Consider the following 19,271-nt stretch of genomic DNA (forward strand, 5'->3'; position numbering starts at 1 on the left):
TTTTGAATACAATTTTTTTTATTACGTTTATATGGATATGATACTGTGTGATTTTTTTTGGTATTCCATAGTTAGTATGTTCCTCGCGCTGGTGTGGTGAAAAATTTTGTGTTTCACTTGGTGGCAAAGTTTGTTTAACCCTCGTGCCTTGAAACCCTCGCAACGCTCAAGATTCCATTTCTCGAACAACTCGCTACGCTAAGACCTACAATTTTGTTATCTTTCGCTTGCTCGGGTATCAATATTAGCACGAGCGGTTAAACAACAACTTTGCCCCCTTGTAAAACAAATAACTATTACCTGTCGATGCTAATTGTGCAGAGATGCATGATAGACGCCGTGCACAAGAGTACGTCCAAACATATCCACAGCAGGCAGTACACGGCCGGCAGCGGAAAGTGACCTGCGACAAAACGTACCTTTGTATGAGTACCATCAACACTCATACACGATTAGATAGTGGATGACCGGTTCTCCATACGAACCTAGTCCTGATTTTCCTCCCTCGATAATGACATTACAGCACCCGGTCGACCCCTTTCCTCTTAACACTAATTCGTATTACACGCGTCAACAGTAACAATAAAGATTGATGATGCAGCCTACGAAACAAAATCACCGTTTTTAACCCAGGAAAGATAGAAGAAGACATTAAATATGTCGTGTATAAAAAAAAAGCTGTGTAGTGGTTAAAAAGTAGATTGTAGAGATTCAAAAGAACCTATGGTGAATTTAGAATAAAGCCTAGATATGCCTGCGGCAGAGTATTGTCCTATTGGAGTACAAGGACCTCTTGCTATATCTAAAGCGGTGCTGGGAGCCTAGCAAGGAGATTTTAATTAACAAGGCCAGATAAGTTATATGCAGTTTAATGTAGGTCAGTATAAAGGTCCCTACTTTACATGGCCGCTAGGGCAGTGGTCAATTTACACCCTTATCTCTACGCTAGCGGTCGCGAGGTGAAACGGGACGTGAAATTCCGGCCGGAATAAGGTATAAAGTTAGTGCACTCACGAAACCGTCGTGGTCGTCGCTGCTGGAGCAATCCCGATGTCGGTAACGGCGACCAGAGCGCCGGCCGAAAAGTGTGGGCGTCCGTCAAGCCGGGCTTAGCGAAGCCGGGCTGAGGACAGGACGCAAGGGCTGGCCCTTTATGTGGGGGCTCGCATTAAAAGCGCCTTGGCATCGTCCTGAGACACGCAGCCTGCGAGCCGGAACTGCGTCCTACGGCGTACATTATGGCGTCACTGCGCCGCGCCGGAAAGCTGGCGGCGGGCACCTGCGCGCTGAGGGGCGCGGTACTCCATCCTGCCGTGGGAGGCGGTAGCGAGTACGTTTCGCGAGTACACGCGAAATCACGCGCACTTAACATTTAAGAGGTTTCCCCCAGACTAATCAGGCGGCAGAGGACAATGGTTTTTCCGTTCTCTGGGCTTCGCTAAAACGTTGCGTCTCGGACCCGCCCCGTATCCAATCTGCCTTCCCTCCAAGAAAAAATGTTTTTTTCGCAGATAACGTTCCAATACGCCCTTGCCTTCCGAACGTCAAATCACCTAGAACTCCTTTCTAAGTCGAACAATGTTCAAATAAAATATATATTTGTTAACATTAATACTACTTCTTGCCATGCCATTCTTTACTTCGTTTTAATTACAATGTCGTTTATCTGTGCGTAGAACCAAACCGTGAAAATTGTCACTTCAATGTTTGACAGATAAACGTCATTGCCTGATGTACCTACAATTCTCGTTTTTAAATCAACCAATGATTTCATATATGATTTTGAAAATACTAAATAACTCGAAACGTGAACAATCTGAATAGCTTCAGTGAACTGCGAGGAACATTTTGATATGCTTTTGGCCAAGTTCTGTACAGTGGTTGTGATGTAATTTGAATGTCAAGTTTCGCCAAGATCATGTGCTTTTCTTAACCTGTTTTTTAAGTTAGCTGATTAAGAGGCTGGATATCCTACTCAACCTACAGCTGAGAAGGTATGCTTTAGTTTTACATGAGTGTTATACTGGAAAACATGTTATTTTGTTGAAAATCTGACATTGATGTTTTGGAGGTTTAATGGTAGGTTCTTTTGTATATCAATGTATGTAGCATCGCTACAAATAATAGCCAGTGTAAGCTTCTTTATAATTAATAGTCATATTTTGACTAAGTAAACTCGAGTGAAATCCCCTAGTGTGCAAATATGGTACTAAAGTGTTGTGCAATGGTTAAAAGTTATAAGTGTGTTAAATAGCAAATCTACAATATCATAAATATAATTAGATCAATTTAGTTAGACATATTCTATGAACGAATAAAATGATTTAATTCCTCCAATGATAATAAAGTACTGTAATTGACTTGGAATTGGTTAGCGGTTTCCGTTCGCGCTCTTTTATTAAAACGAAGTAGGAGGGATGTTTTTTACCGGTAACCGATACCAAGTCCGAGCGCCATTCTGTTATTGGATTGCAAACTGTGAACAAATGATCGTAAAGTAAGGTGACCGAAATATAATCTAGTTATTTAAAGTGAAACCGTGGTTTGATTTATCTATCTAGCGGCATTGGATTAGTGTGTGGTAGTGGGTTTACAAATTTCAGAAGTGGTGATGCGTTAAAGGTACGTGATTATTTTTTCTAAATACATATTAGAATTTTGTGCTTTATAAATTGACCCAGTTGAAAGTGATTTCTAGTTAATAATTCTATTCGATATCTACGAACGATTACATTAATAATTTGAGTAAATTTACTGAAATTAAATCTGACTGCAGTGCCAAAAATAATTGATGTTGAAATTATACCCTTCAAAACCACGTGTAAAAAAAAGCGTTCAAATTTTAACGGTTACAGTTAAAAGGAGTAATGAGTAATTGTTTGACTCAATTATAGACTTGTAATATCTTACTTTTTAATATTTGTAACATTAGTGCATTATTTTATTTTCTCTATTAAACAATGTTAACATGTTTTCTTATAAATGTAAACGTAAACAATAGTAAAATGTAAACAGTAGTAAAATGTAAACAATAGTGAAATGTAAACAATTGTAAAATGTAAACAATTGTAAAATGTAAACAATGGTAAAATGTAAACAATGGTAAAATTTAAACAATAGTAATATTTAAACAATAGTAGAATGTAAACAATAGTAGAGTGTAAACAATAGTAGAATGTAAACAATAGTAAAATGTAAACAAAATATGATGTAAGTGAAATAAAGTGGCTATGAGCATATTAGTGTTGCCGTGTATTTTGTTTACAGCTACAAATGAGTGACGGAGATGAGGCGCCACTGCCGGCTGAACTCCAAGCCGAAGCAGTCGATGACAGCCTGGGTATCGACGATGCTCGCAGACGTAACATACTACGAACTCCACGAAGACGAGCGTTGCGAAGCCCTTCACCACAGAGGGTGCTACGGCAGCGTTCACCGTCAGTGAGGTCACGCTCACATGTACACAGAAGTCTTACTCGAAGCCGGAGCTGTTCCTACGTCAATGAGCGGTGGAGCGGACACTACAACGATCAACGGGAATCTCGGCGTCGCAGCAGATCCAGAGAACCACTGCGACGCTACGACCGATCTAGGGAAGCGTCTCGAAGACAACTGCAATCATCGGCAGCTGACTACTCGTAGGCGTGTAGATATCTCGGACTCCCCAGTGAAACGTGACCGTAAGCTCCGTAACAAAATATGCGTAATCGGAGAGCTTACTTATACCGGTTTCTTTAGCCCTTCACTTGCGTATGATAAGTAAGCGATTTTAATATTTTGATTGAAGTTTATTGAAGCGTCATCTAGTGTTGAGTAGCTGCATTAGATTAGTGTTAGGCGAGGTTTTGTGAAATAATTAAAGAACAGATTATGGTTCATAACTTTGACGTTATATTTTAGACCGTGTTATATGTTACCTACAGTTGATATTCATTCTGAAAGTGTCAACCGGTAAAACCTAATTGGAATGGAAAGTTGCTATTAATGTATGCCGTGTTGTACTTAACTATGAATGTGTGAGTGGCGACACTGGTTTTCATACTAAAAAGCTGTCATTTCATATCCACTAGTTTATTAATTCGTGATAATTGCAAACAAGATGGGCATCCATCGTCAAGGTGTCCCAAGCCCTTAAAAAAATGCACAAGTGTTCCTTAATTGGTCATGTCGCGTCAGAATGTTTTCGTTTCAGCCCAGACGATAAAAAAAAGATAATTAGTGATTGGCCAATTACGAAACAATAAAGTACCTAATAAATACATACAATAATAACTTTTCGTTGGGGGACGAAATATGCTTCTTTAATCTTGGGAGCAATCTAAGCTCATACCGAAATAGCGAAGTTTAATTGGTACACCTAACGACAAAGCTAAAGTTGACAAAGTATAGTTGTTTAATCTCTAGGTTCATGTATAACTAACATATTATACTATAAATTGTATACTCTGTTTGGAATGAGGTATGTTGTGTGTCCAAATGAAATGAATTGGTTATAACTCTTATAAGACCCTATAGGCTTAATGGAATTAGTAGCAGTAACAGTAAGAAATCACACAAACCATTCAGATAGGAACTGTTGAAAAAAAAAAAGAAAAATGTTTATTGGTTCCTTACAAGTAGTTTACAGCATGGGATGGGATCTTCTTTTAAGCATTAGATATGCTTGTGACTGTTAGGAACAGAATGAGGAAAAAAACCAATGGGCTCGAAAAATAAGGGTTTTAAGAGACAGTACCATGCAATGTAAGCGAGCCAGGGTAACCTGGCAATATCCCGCGCTGTGCGGGCCCGCAGTTTCTTCTTTTGATCGTCTTTCTTCTCGGTCTCACTGTTTAAGTATGACATTGTCTAATCTTGATTGAAATGTATACAGGAATTAAGGTGGACGTTGATACATATGTATATGTATGTACAGTCAAGGTCATAAATATATATGCATTACCAGGGTTTCATAAATATGTGTACGCTCTTACACCTTAGACAATAAAGTCGTGTTCACATATTTTTGAGCCATTTGTCTGGATCGATAACTTTGCCTTAAAAAAAAAGTACTACAAATCAATTTGATAAATGTCGATACAAAATAAAATGTTATTATGTTATGTTAAAATGTTATTGTGCATTCCGTAAGTTTGTCTACCTAATTTGAATTCTCCCCTCATCTACTCGAAGGTTAGCTGGAAGAGATTCCTTAGAGGGATAACTACGCCTTTGTACCTCTATTTCTGTAAATTTTGTAGTGTGTGCAGGTATTAAACATACTTACTAGGAAGTCCCAACCATGAGAGTGTTATGATGTACTATTTAACGAAATAAATGCTTTTTGTTTTTTTTTTTTTGTTTTTTTTTTTGTTTAAGCATGTATTGTGTGTGATTACTGCTACTACTACTACAAATCACATAAATTCAATATACGGAATTTGGTTAGTGAAAGATCGTTTGTCTGGAAAGAATAAGATACGACATAACGGGAATTCGGTACAAAATAACTATAAAGCGTAAGGAAACGGCCGTCTTCAGGGATATATATATTCAGTAGAAATGATACAAGTTCTGAAGGGATGGAGGATGGTGATTTTAGTAATAGTAACTGTAGGTAGCAAAGTAACGCGTGATGGATGTAAGGTAGATAGGAAGATAAACAGCTGAAAAATGAGATAAAACTACGAAAATTTAATAAAAAAGGGATGATGGATATATTATGGATATATGGAAGGATGTTAACGTTTTTATTTCACAGGGATGATGGATATATTATGAATATATGGAAGGATGTTAACCTTTTTATTTCAGAGGGATGATGGATATATTATGGATATATGGAAGGATGTTATCCTTTTTATTTCAGAGGGATGATGGATATATTATGGATATATGGAAGGATGTCAACCTCTTTATTTCAGAGGGATGATGGATATATTATGGATATATGGAAGGATGTTAACCTTTTTATTTCAGAAGGATGATATTATGGATATACGGATATATGGATATATGGATGTTAAATTTTTCTTTCAGAGAGATTATATGGAAAATAATAGGATGTAGTGCACGACGTACAACCGCCGCGGACACTCGTGCCTGAGGATGGATTCCCAAAGAATAAAGATAAATAAAACTATGAAAACGGATTATATCGCGTATATTGAATTTATAATACATCCCGACGTTTCGAACTCTTTACAGCGTTCGTGGTCAACGGGTGACTGAGGAAAAATTACAAAGTGCAAAAATACCCACATACTAAAATAATGAACAATCATAGACTACAAACTTTAAGGCTGGTTGTACATGCAAAATCGGTTCATAAGGCTAGTTATACACTATAATTATTTTTCAAGTAAAAATATATATATATACGCGATAAAAACTATGCCGGCTCCAACCCTACACCACGGACCCGAGAAGATTTAATTCCCTCCTAAATTGTAGGAGGGTATCCCAATATGGGACCGGCAACAAACTCGGCGGGACACATCTTTTCAAAACATCAGAATGTCCAGCATCATCCAACACTAAGGTCTCACAGTCTATGTCTCGCTTGCTCCTTTATCAGATGGACTACAGGATCCCAAGCTGGTGGTAGAGAAAAGCCATTTTCCCTATTAAAGTTTGGATATTTCTTAATCTCAATGGCCTCGCGCAGCATTCTGGGTATGTAACGCTTCTCCTTGGCAAGAACCAGAGGCTTATCAAACTTGATTGAGTGATTGGCTTTATCCATGACATGCTCACAGACAGCAGACCTAGGTCGACGGTGCTTGACATCAGCTATGTGTTCCTTCACCCGAGTGGAAATGCTCCGTTTCGTCTGCCCGACATATGATAGGCCACGCCCCCAAATCCCACGACGCTTCACTTATCGAACAGACTCTATTAATAAATTTTCATTTTCATTTTTTTTACTTCACATGAAATGTTTTGGTGGCCCTTTGTATAAACCCAACTACTACCTAACTCAGTCACTTATCCCTGTAATGGCTCTAATAGCAATAAAGCGTAGGTACTCTGAATTATATTATTTTACTGTCAAAATTATTCTATGTATTAACATATGTAATAAAACAAAAAAACTTATTGCAAACGGTTTACGCAGAGGGAAGGATCTAATCTACTCAAGGCAAGCAATCTATCGTGACTCGTGACCCTAAAATTCACATCCCCAAAATCCTTTATCTGATGATCCATTTGCGGTGGATATTGCAGGTTGGACTGTTACCTATGTCAATGTTGACCTAAGGATTAAATAAAGGTGAATATAGCTGTGCAGGTATCATTGTACGGTCTTATTACGTCTAAATAATACTCGTATCTGTTTATTCAGACTATTAAAACTCACTTTGACCGGAAAATGACAATAGATTGGATGGGTTACGTTGTTAGGCTAATGGAGTCAAGTCATCTACCGTTATCCTTATTTGTTACTTGGTATTAATCGCCTTAAAATGATGTAGGGAGTAGGTAAATTAGATTGTAGCTGCGGGAAACGGGCGATGTCACTGTACTGAAACGTTGCGCAATAATGCGTTCTCAATCAAAATGTAACATGTTACATATATATTATAATGTAAAATCAATATTTGGAAAACTTGACAATTTAAAAGTGCTTGTTGCTAGGCCTATTGAATACCGCATATATTGACTTTGACTTCAATTCACTCCAAATAACTTAATTTTGTTTTTTATCATTTTAACAGTGTCTAAGAAAAAGTTAGCCCAAGAAAAGTCTGCAGAAATTATGACAGCACACGCAGTGCCAGTGTTATTTATACGTCACAATGTCATAGAAGTTTGACGTTAAAAATAACACCTGCACTGCGTGTGATGTCAAAATATCTGCACGTTTCTTTTGATTTAACTTTCTACCTACGTATTTGCTTACGCAAAAACGTGTATATAAGTAATATAGCTTTCGAATTATAAGCCTTTTATTAGCCTGTAAAGTCTGTGCGGAGAGAAGAGTCATGGAATGTAAGGTGGCCCATACATTTCACGACTTCTCTTTCCGCACACTAATAGTATTTTTCACATAGCTTGTTATGTATGCGTCTTAAGTGCAGTGTAATGTGTGGGCGCATAGCCCAGTGTAACCCGCGCGCCGCGAGTCAGTGCTATTCCTAAAATCGGATAGAACACACGTACCTCGTTTCGGTCGTGTTCACTAATTTGTACGCTAATCAATTGTCGGGACCATTTTGTAATTTAGTTGATTAAAAACGTGTAATCTATAAATTTAAACAAGTTTTATTGAAACGATAAAACCCAACAACTATAATTGGCGCAGTCTAAAAAGGATAACTAGTGCTCTTCTACTTTAAAAGCCTAGTCCTTTCCAATTTCCAGTGTATTTTTGTGCATTACAGAAATTCATAAAATCTGCATATCTGTGTATCAAATCATTTGATTGTACAAGTTTTATTTCGTTATTGTTAAATTATAATATTTCTTTGTGTACGATTCTTTGTAATCTTTTATAATGGCGGTAAATAATACTAATCAATTAAAGTTAACTCTTAATGTTATACCAGAATACGATGGAAGTCCAAATCAGTTGCACAGATTTACAACTATATGCGAAGCCGTTTTGGCCCAATATTATGACTTAACGCAACCCAATAATTTTAATAATCAAATATTGCTGCATAGCGTCCTTAATAAATTGAAAGGAAAAGCTGAGGAGGTCGTTACTATAAATGGTGTAACATCTTGGAATGAGATAAAACAGGTTCTATTAAAAAATTTCGGTGACCAACGGGACGAAAACTGTCTTAATAGGGACTTAATTAATTTGCTTCAAGAGAACGAGACACCCCAAGAATTTTATAACCGGTGCATGCATATACTTAGTACCATAATAAATTATGTTAATTTGCACGAAACGGACGAAAACACGAAAACTTGCAAGCGAGAGTTCTTTGCATCTCAAACCTTGAAAGCTTTCCTGACTGGTCTTAAGGACCCCCTGGGGGTAACAATCAGAACCATGCGTCCCGCGGACATGCCGACAGCCTTGCAATTTAACAAAACAACAAAACATACATTATCTCCAAAAAAGGCAGGTACCCCAAACTAACTTTCAAAAACCGTTAGACCTAAACAAGTTTGCTCCACACAACTTACCTACAAGAACCATACCAAAATAACTACTGTAGTGTATTGACGCTTCAAGCGCTTACGTCATGGTGACGTCACTGACAGGGTCAGTCGATGTTATACCACGAGCAGAGCCAGTCGTACCGCGTGATGTTTGTGTTAGCGAATCGTTGGAAATACATTACATCGTATGATATACTGAGGTAAATACGGTACATTACATGTGGCGACGAGGAAAACAATAAAAGAGGAAAGGGAAGACATGTTAGTCGATCTCGATTAATAAGCAAGTTTTGTCAGTGTACAAAAAATTGGTTTAAAATCGAATTCACTGTTTCAAACAAGTGATAAGTGAGAGTACGCACTGGTGGTACACCTTTCACACTCACTTCTAAAAAACAAAGAAAACAATATTTCCATTCGGTAACGCCTTCTAGCAATATGATCTTTGAAGCGTTGAACATTATAATTGTAGGCTTTAAAGTTGAATGTGCGACTAACAACAATTAGATCTACCTACACATAAAAAAATCATCTCGGAGGCAGCCAGTGTTAACAGCACTGTTTAAAGCTTAAAGCCTGCCAGGCATCAACACTGCAAATAATTGCATGTTGACTTCCACTTTTAAACGTAGGTAGGTAGGTATAATGACACTACATTCATTGTTGACATGTTCACACCGGAGCTTTATTATTGCAACTTAGTTCCATCAGAACGCAATTGTGTGATGCAAATGTAATACATAGTTGGTTTATTTAAACATTATTGTAGTGAGAGGAAGAAAATATTTACTTTGCTACGAGTAATGTGAATATGTAAGGTGAGCCCCAATCAGGAGTCCAATTGCCTTGAAACAGCAGACTACCGAATCTGGACATTAAATTGTCACACGTAATATTATGGATGGCATAATGTAACCGGTTTATGAAAACATAGCAGATAGATTTATCTGGTCATAAGATTGACATGTAACAGCTGTAGCTAGCAGATTACCGAATCTGAACATTAAATTATCATGATTTATGAAATCATAGCAGATTACCGAATCTGGACATTGTTGTTATGGATTTATGAAATCATAGCAGATAAATTTATCTGGTAATTAGATAGACATAAAACAGCTGCAGCTAGCAGATTACCGAATCTGGACATTAAATTGTCACGCAAATAACAGTTACGATAAAATCAGTTACGACAGATAATTTGATCTGGTCATGAAATTGACATGGCGGGTTACCGAACCTGGACGTTAAATTGTCACGTTAATAACCAATCTGATTACAAAATCAGTCACGATAGATAATTTGATCTGGTCATGAAATTGACATAGCGGGTTAACGAACCTGGACATTAAATTGTCACGTAAATAACAAATCTGATTATGAAATCAGTTACGACAGATAATTTGATCTGGTTATAAAATTGACATAGCGGGTTACCAGACCTGACATTAAATTGTCACGTAAATAACAAATCTGATAACAAAATCAGTTAAGACAGATAAATTGGTCTGGCCATTAAATTAAGATAGCGGGTTACCGTACCTGGACATTATGTTGTTACGTAAATAACAAATCTGACAACAAAATCAGTTAAAACAGATAAACTGATCTGGCCATTAAATTGAGATAGCATGTTCCCGTACCTGGGCATTAAATTGTCACGGAAATAACAAATCTGATTACAAAATCGGTTAAAACAGATGAATTGATTTGTTCATTAAATTGACATAGGTGATTGGTACCCTAGCAGGTTCCCGAACCTAGACATTAAATTGTCACGTGTGTATTAAAATCTGATTACTAAATCGGTCAATGCAAATAGGCATATCTTCTGTCTGCTCATTAAATAATATAAATATAGACTTTGAAAACACCAGGTTTTAAAGCCAGGACTAAATAGTCATGCTGTGTATAGCAAAATTGATGTCAATCGACAGGTTCATTAAATCGGCATCGTACGTAGTACGGCCTATTGTTTAATACATCGATGTTGTATGATATGTTCATACAATTGACAGCAAGGTCACACGTTGTATTAAAATAAATGGGTATACCCTGTAATAGGTCATCCAATAAAGCGTTTCTAAGATGACGCGAGAAATCGCTTGAAGACCTCAAGAGCGGGGTAAAGTTATAATTCAAACGAAATGATTTATATATATATATATATATACACCGTGTTTTTTTTATTTCCGTTAATTTTAAGGGGAGATTCTTCAGGTTAAATCTGCCGCCTTAAGGAGAAAAACCATAAGTGACAATTTTTGCGAAATTGAGTTATTGACACCCTCGAAATCAGGAAGAAAAATGTGATTTTTCTATCTAGCAGTTATTTCTTTATCTCTAACAGGTCAAGATTTAGACAAGCATAACTACACGCTATTTTGGTAAAGTTAGTTCCTTTTTGAGAAAGAAAAAGCATAAGTATATATTTATAGACAGAAAAGTACTAAAGTGACGACTTGTGTTTTTTTCCCCTTTTGTGTTGAATTTAAGCCCAACATCTATTTCATAAGAAGAAAAACCATAGTTTAGGATTACATAAAATTTCTATGTAAAAAACCCTTAAGGTGACAAAAATGTTCATTTTTGTTAGTAAAAAAATATTATTAGTCATAACTCTTGGAACCTAAAAAAAACATAAGTTGCACGTTATGTTTTTTCTGTCTCGTATGACTCTTCCTTATGCTTTTTCTGCTTAGTGTCGGTTTCAAAAACAGTGAACTTGTGGTTTATTTCTTAAACATTGTTGTCAGTTATGCTTTATCAGGCTAGTAGGTAGTCCCCCTCCGGTCTCCTCAAAGACAGATTTCGGGCGGTTCACTTGGCGCGCGCGGCTTGATCGGGTTTTTTCCTTTGGAAGAGGTTGCGAGTACGACGCAGTACGCACGTATACTCCTGCCTATTTTGAAAAACATGAGAAGTGTTATGGTGTACCGCATTCTGTTTCAACCTTAGATTTTGATACAAAAGGACATTTTTGCAGGTAAAAATTTTGGCTTGGCATTTGGTTTCAGTTTCAGGGTTATATTTGCCTTTTTAAAACTACCCCAGCCTGGTTCAAATACAAAAGAGCTCTTTTTTTTATTTTCTCTAGCTGTTTAGTTGGGACATCTAGACACGCGGCAGCGTGACCAGCCAAGTTAAAAGAAAAAGCAGCAACCGTGTGTAATATTACATGAACCATTTCGAGCTACTTTTGACCCCTTCATAACTTGAAACCTTTATATGACCTGCACATATGAAAATTGGCACATTTATTCAAGCCCCTTAGCTTGTCTAGAATACGAAATTTGGGTTGGGTATATTTGGAGCACCTAATGGCAATGTGTCATGAATGTTACTATTTAATTTTTGTTATCAAGAGAGAGACCTTTTTTTCTTCCGAAATGTCATGTAATAACTTGTAGCCGGCTAACTAGAGCGGTAGAAAATGAAAAATAGGTTCTTATAGTAAAACAATATAATAATAAAATATGTACAATAAATTAAACTAATTTCTGTCAGTACACGAGTCAAAACCAATAAAATATCGTCACTGGCCTTAACGTTTTCGATTTCCAATCTTCGTCGAGCCGAACGATGAATTTCCGCAGCGGTAGTAGCAACTGCGGGCTACGCGGGCTCACCAGGCGCAAGCAGATAAAAACTTCAGGAGCGAATATCCAGAAAATAAGTAGCTTCAATCATGCGTCTTCAGTTTTAAACCAAAAGAAAGGGCTGCAACAATCGTGCGTTCTTAGTTTCCGGGTTGAAACCTAACCCAAGCCTCATTCAGTTACAAAAAACCAGTGACGTACAAATAAGACTTGGATTAGGTTTAATTTAAACATAAACTTAATACTATACAAATTTTACCTGCATTAGACGCAGCCCTCGTATTACTATCGTATTAATACTTTTAACACAAATCACATAAGCATGGAGTCACATTAAATAAATATTAGTAATCAGAGTTGTGGGTTATTTGCAACAAAATTCCCAGAGAAAAATTATCAGAAAAAACAAAAGACGGGCGAATGGCTTAATTTTTTTTTACCGGCCAGTGCGCGCGGTGGCTGCACTATGCAGGTTTGCCATGTTACAGTACCCCTCGCGCCCAGGAGAATTTTCCAAAATATGACATGAAGGAAAATTCCAGAAAGAGAAAAAAAACTTAAATTATGTAACACATATTTACAATTTCAAATCTTTAATATGCCATCTGCCTATGGCACGTCCATTAGAATCTGCCAATTCATATACAAGAGGAGACAATTTTTTTAATATAGTACATTTTACAAATTTGGGCGCTAGTTTTGCAGTAAAATATTTACCAGCATCACTAAGCTGGTAATTACGACGCCAAACAACATCGCCTTCATTAAACTCTGCATGTTTACGCCTTAAATTATAATATTTACAATTTTTTACATGTGCATCCCAAATTGCGGCTTGCACTTTGTCGAGAATAGGGGACAAGTGGCCTAAGTTCTCAGCGTATTTATCACGCGGTGCAAAAATGAGGTCCTCGTAATCGACTTCACTTGAATTGGGAGCACCATAGAATGACCCGCAAGGGACAAGCTCTCTACCGTACACTAGAAAAACTGGAGTGAACCCAGTTACTTCATTAACACTGGTGTTCATGGCAAATTGGATTTTAGGAATATTAAGATCCCAATTTCTATGATCATTCTCTACAAACGAGCTAATAGCTGTTATTAAGGTGCGATTGTATCGCTCAACAGAATTCACTTGAGGGCAATATTTAGGGGTAAAATGTACTTCAGGAATTTGATATTTACTGAAAAGATCCTGTAAATCATTACTAATAAACTGAGCACCATTGTCCATTATAACAGTCCGTGGAAAACCATGTACCAAGAATACGAAATCTTCCAAAATCTTACAAATTATATTAGACGTTGCCTTTTTAATTGGAAATATTAAGCAGTATTTGGAAAAGCAGCAATTGACAACTAAAATGTACCGATTTTGTTTACGTGTCATTGGTAATGTGCCAACAAGGTCGATAGATAAACACTGAAATGGTCTGCAACACTCCTTTGGTTTGCCCATTATTCCCAAAGTTTGATGATTCTGGTACTTATATGCCAAACATGTTTCACAACTTGCAATATATTTACAAATGTCCCTATACATGCCAGGCCAAAAATAACGCAAAGAAACTCTTTTATGCGTTTTAAAAATACCAAAGTGAGCAGCAGTAGGCTGTGAATGATTCTCATGGATAATATCTCGTCTCATTTCTTTTGGAATTACCAGTTTCCAATCATATTCAGAAGTCAGTAAAGAACTAGTTCGCTTAAGTCTGTACAAATTATTATTTACAACTTTGAAGTCAGGAAATTCAGAAGGGTTGTCCTGGCAACCTTGTAAAAGGTTATTAAACCAGTCGTCGTTAGACTGAACATAAACCAAATCGACTGGTACCGAGCGCGATAAAGCATCAGGTACCACATGATCTTTACCCTTTTTGTGTTTTATCTCAAAATTAAATGAAGACAAACGGACGCTCCAACGAGCCAAACGCCCAGTAGGGTTGTCTAAACTTAAAAACCATTTCAGAGCTGCATGATCTGTATAGACAATGAATTTCTGACCATTATCTAAATAACATTGCCAATGTTCCAATGCTAGAATTACACTTAAAAGCTCACGTTCCGTTATAGAATAATTTTGTTGTTGTTTTGATAAAGAACGGCTAAAATAAGCTATAGGTTTGTCAATACCGTCTTCATCTTGTGTCAACATAGCACCTATCCCGTAGTTTGACGCATCACAATGGACAGAGAATGTTTTTGAAAAATCAGGACATGCCAAAACAGAACTAGACACAAGTGCTTGCTTTATTTTGTCAAAAGCAATGTTAGCCTCCTCATTCCATTTAAATGGAGGAGCCTTTTTTCCCGTAGATGTAAGCATATTAAGAGGAGCGGCCAAAGTACTAAAATTAGGTACAAAACGCCTGTACCAACTGGCCGTGCCCAGAAACTTTTTGAGTTCACGTCTTGTTGTAGGAACGCGAATATCAAGAATTGCCTTTACTTTATCAGGGTCTGTTCTCAAGCCTTTGTGGTCAACAATATAACCTAGATATTTTAACTCACGTCGGAAGAACGCAGATTTCTCATAATTAATCGTAAGATGAGCAAATTTTAATTTGTTCAAAACTCGAGATAGTAAGGAAATGTGATCATCAAAACTGTTTGAAATTACAATAATGTCATCTAAATACCAAAACACGCGGTTTTCAAATTCAGGAGTAAATAGCATATCCATTAGGCGCTGCTGTGTTGCTGGTGCATTCGTTAGACCGAAAGGAGTTACCTTAAAACGATACATGCCACGGCCTGCTACATAGAACGCGGTTTTATCTCTATCTTCTTCGCGCAGTGGCACTTCCCAAAACGCCTTGGCGATATCAATGCTCGATAAATATTTGGCATCACGTAAATTGTCAAGTATTTCATTTATAAAAGGCAGTTTATATGCGTCTTTTTTAGTAACTGAGTTAAGTTTTCTACTATCCAAACAAAATCTCCAGCTTCCGTCCTTTTTAGGAGTAACAAGAACAGGACTCAACCACGGACTTTCGCACGGCTCTATGATGTCTAGAGCAAGCATCTTATCAACTTCTCCTACCAACACCTTTTGTTTTTCAGGAGAGAGTCTGTAACATCTCTGCCTGATAGGCTCATGTTCACCAGTGTCAATACGATGCTCAACCAAATGCGTGCGACCGAGCGGACTAGATACAGTCGACGCTTCACGAAATCGCGATATAATATCATTCGCTTGAGCCTGTTGTTCTTGAGACAAGTCTTCGAAAGGAAAAACTTGTTTATTATTAGTAATAGGTGTATTATTATCATTATTCATAATTAAAGTAGAGCAATTAGAAGGTCGCATCAATTTAGCATGTGTTACACATTTAGGTAAAAGGTCAAATCCTTTCCAAAAATCAACACCAAGTATTAAATGTGAAGAAATATCAGGGATAACGTGTGCAGTAATGTTAAGACATTTATTATCAAAACATACTGGTAAGTCAATGTAACCAATAGAGTAAGCGGAAGCGGCTTGTTTTTTAGCAACTCGCACAGAGAGCTTTTGTGATGTGTTAAGAACAAAACCTTGTTCTAGTAAAACATGGTGAGAATTATTACCAAGTATAGTCAGAGAACTCCCACTGTCCAAGAGACCGCAGAGAGACAAATTATTTACATTAATATTTACATAAGGCCGATCGTGATCATTTTGATCATCAAAAAGGATCAAAGATGTTTTATATGACAACATGAAAAGACGAACAACTGATAGCCAATCTTCCCACTCGCGACGCGATAACTTATCGTTATTATTTACATCCGATCTTTGATCCTCGTTTACTCGTTTTTTGGCATACGAGTAGTATGAGCAGACTTTTTACATTGAGGGCATTCAGTGCTGCGGTAACCATCTTGGCCGCATTTAAAGCACACTATCTTGCGTGGTTCCTTACATGAACGCAAAGAATGGCCATTCACTCTACAGCGCACACAAAACTGCTTACTTGAGCTAACAATATTTACAGACTTACTATTTACAGGTTTATACACAAAATCGTCAGTCACAGACGAAGGACTGGCAGTAGGAGGCTCCTTAAAGTTCCTCGAGCGATCAAGGCACGCCTCATACTTCCTACATACAGCCTTCAAGTGCTCAATAGTTTTAATCTCAGCTTGAGCTACCATACAATCGTATTCAGGACGGATATTTCTTAGTAATATTTGTAACCTATCTGTCTCAGGCATAGTATAGCTGAGCCGGCCAAATAAACCCGACATAACGGCAAGGTACGCAACGACCGACTCATCTTTACCTTGAGTACGGTCCTGAATTTCACGCATTAGTTTATAGTCATAATCTAGAATACCAAAATCATCAAACAATTTTACTTTTAAGCTTTCCCAGGTGGAAAAACTGTCCTTGTAGGCACGGAACCAGTGAAGTGCTGCATCCGTAAACATTTCATAGGAATGTTTTAATAAGCTACTAGTAGGCAAGCTCCTAGAAATCGCAAATTCCTCAACCTTCTGCACAAAACTACGCGGACAACCTTTACCCGCGTATGTAAACTTCCGAAACTCGCTTGTTACCGCCCTGTCACAATGAACAATAAGTTTACCCTCTGAACTTTTATCAGAGCTCGCGGTAACAAATGATGACGAAGAATCGCTGTTACTGCCATTTTTTGTATCAAAACGCATTTTCAATGCGCTGAATTTCGATACGAGACTTTTATAAGTATTACAATATTGCTCAGTGTCCGAAATATCAATACGCTGAAGGCGCATATATATATGTACAAGATAAGCCTGAATTTTATTTACAAGTTTTGAATCACCGGTACTTTCGTATAAAATTATTTTATCCTCAATGAAGGAAAGTGATTTTTCAGCGCCTGACAAGTCATCGGCGACTGAAAAAATAGAGGACAAGTCCTCACCCGCATATTTAATCAACAAGTTACTCAACTGTTGTTTCAGTTCTACAACCGTGTCGAGAGGCTTTTCTTGCCTGATACTTATTTCGTAAATAAGTTCAGACTTATTTAACATATTTACATTAACACTAGACAAATCCATGTTAGATCCCTATAAAACAACGCACGTCCAAATGAAACAGACTATTTACAAGAAAAACATACAGACATACATACAAATATGTACTATGTATGCGTTATACTGTAATAAGTGTGTACTTATATTATATGTACCAAACGGCAAAATGCAAACTGCAAGTATTGGTAACACCAATAAATCTAGTACCTATAATTACACTTAATAAATACACAGAACTAAGAAAAAAAAACATAACACACAATAAAATTAAGGTATGCACAAACGCGTATAGTATTTACAAGTATGTATATAACCCAATCCAAGTCCTTAAAGACCCACGTACTGACAGAATACCCTTTGGGCGCCAATGTAGCCGGCTAACTAGAGCGGTAGAAAATGAAAAATAGGTTCTTATAGTAAAACAATATAATAATAAAATATGTACAATAAATTAAACTAATTTCTGTCAGTACACGAGTCAAAACCAATAAAATATCGTCACTGGCCTTAACGTTTTCGATTTCCAATCTTCGTCGAGCCGAACGATGAATTTCCGCAGCGGTAGTAGCAACTGCGGGCTACGCGGGCTCACCAGGCGCAAGCAGATAAAAACTTCAGGAGCGAATATCCAGAAAATAAGTAGCTTCAATCATGCGTCTTCAGTTTTAAACCAAAAGAAAGGGCTGCAACAATCGTGCGTTCTTAGTTTCCGGGTTGAAACCTAACCCAAGCCTCATTCAGTTACAAAAAACCAGTGACGTACAAATAAGACTTGGATTAGGTTTAATTTAAACATAAACTTAATACTATACAAATTTTACCTGCATTAGACGCAGCCCTCGTATTACTATCGTATTAATACTTTTAACACAAATCACATAAGCATGGAGTCACATTAAATAAATATTAGTAATCAGAGTTGTGGGTTATTTGCAACAAAATTCCCAGAGAAAAATTATCAGAAAAAACAAAAGACGGGCGAATGGCTTAATTTTTTTTTACCGGCCAGTGCGCGCGGTGGCTGCACTATGCAGGTTTGCCATGTTACATTATAACAATTCAGTTGTTCCTCGTAACTCCTCCAATTTCCACCACAAAATTTTTCTAAACTCGTAATAGGGAGCATGACTGGTGTGACATCTTAATGTTTTTGGTTTTTTCTTATTATGGAAGCAATTTTCGTAAGTCGACGATACTCTGATTTGAGCCTGGCGATGATCGTAATTGTTTTATGAGTTGCGATAATGTATCCTTTGTTAATTCTTGTATTACCACTTGCAATTTTTATTTTAAATTCCTCTAGTAGTGACATTATCGATCTTTAGATTGTACCTCATTTCCATTACATTATTACCTAAAGATCTCTAAAAGCATCTGTACTTAGTGGAATCTAATTGTAATAAATTTGAGTTTTGTATTACATTATTACTATTATTAAGGGTATCTCAAAGAATTAGTAATTACTTAGTGCAATCAAATTGTGGTTAATTTTAGTTTTGTGTTACATTATTACTCAAAGATTTCTAAAAGTATCTTATTTGTTTTCTTTTAATAAATAATTTTGAT

The 19,271-nt window shown here is 37.0% G+C and overlaps 1 protein-coding gene across 1 annotated transcript in view; it reads right to left on the bottom strand.

The window, feature by feature from the left end:
* Window positions 1–19,271, bottom strand: part of LOC134754476 (D(2)-like dopamine receptor) — a 101,203-nt gene that overhangs the window by 70,372 nt on the left and 11,560 nt on the right. The window contains exon 2 of the mRNA XM_063690810.1: window positions 301–403. Within this exon, the coding sequence (XP_063546880.1) occupies window positions 301–403 (103 nt within the window). The remainder of the gene's footprint in view (window positions 1–300; window positions 404–19,271) is intronic.

Source organism: Cydia strobilella, chromosome Z (assembly GCF_947568885.1).
Source record: "Cydia strobilella chromosome Z, ilCydStro3.1, whole genome shotgun sequence".
Classification (NCBI taxonomy): Eukaryota; Metazoa; Arthropoda; class Insecta; order Lepidoptera; family Tortricidae; genus Cydia; species Cydia strobilella.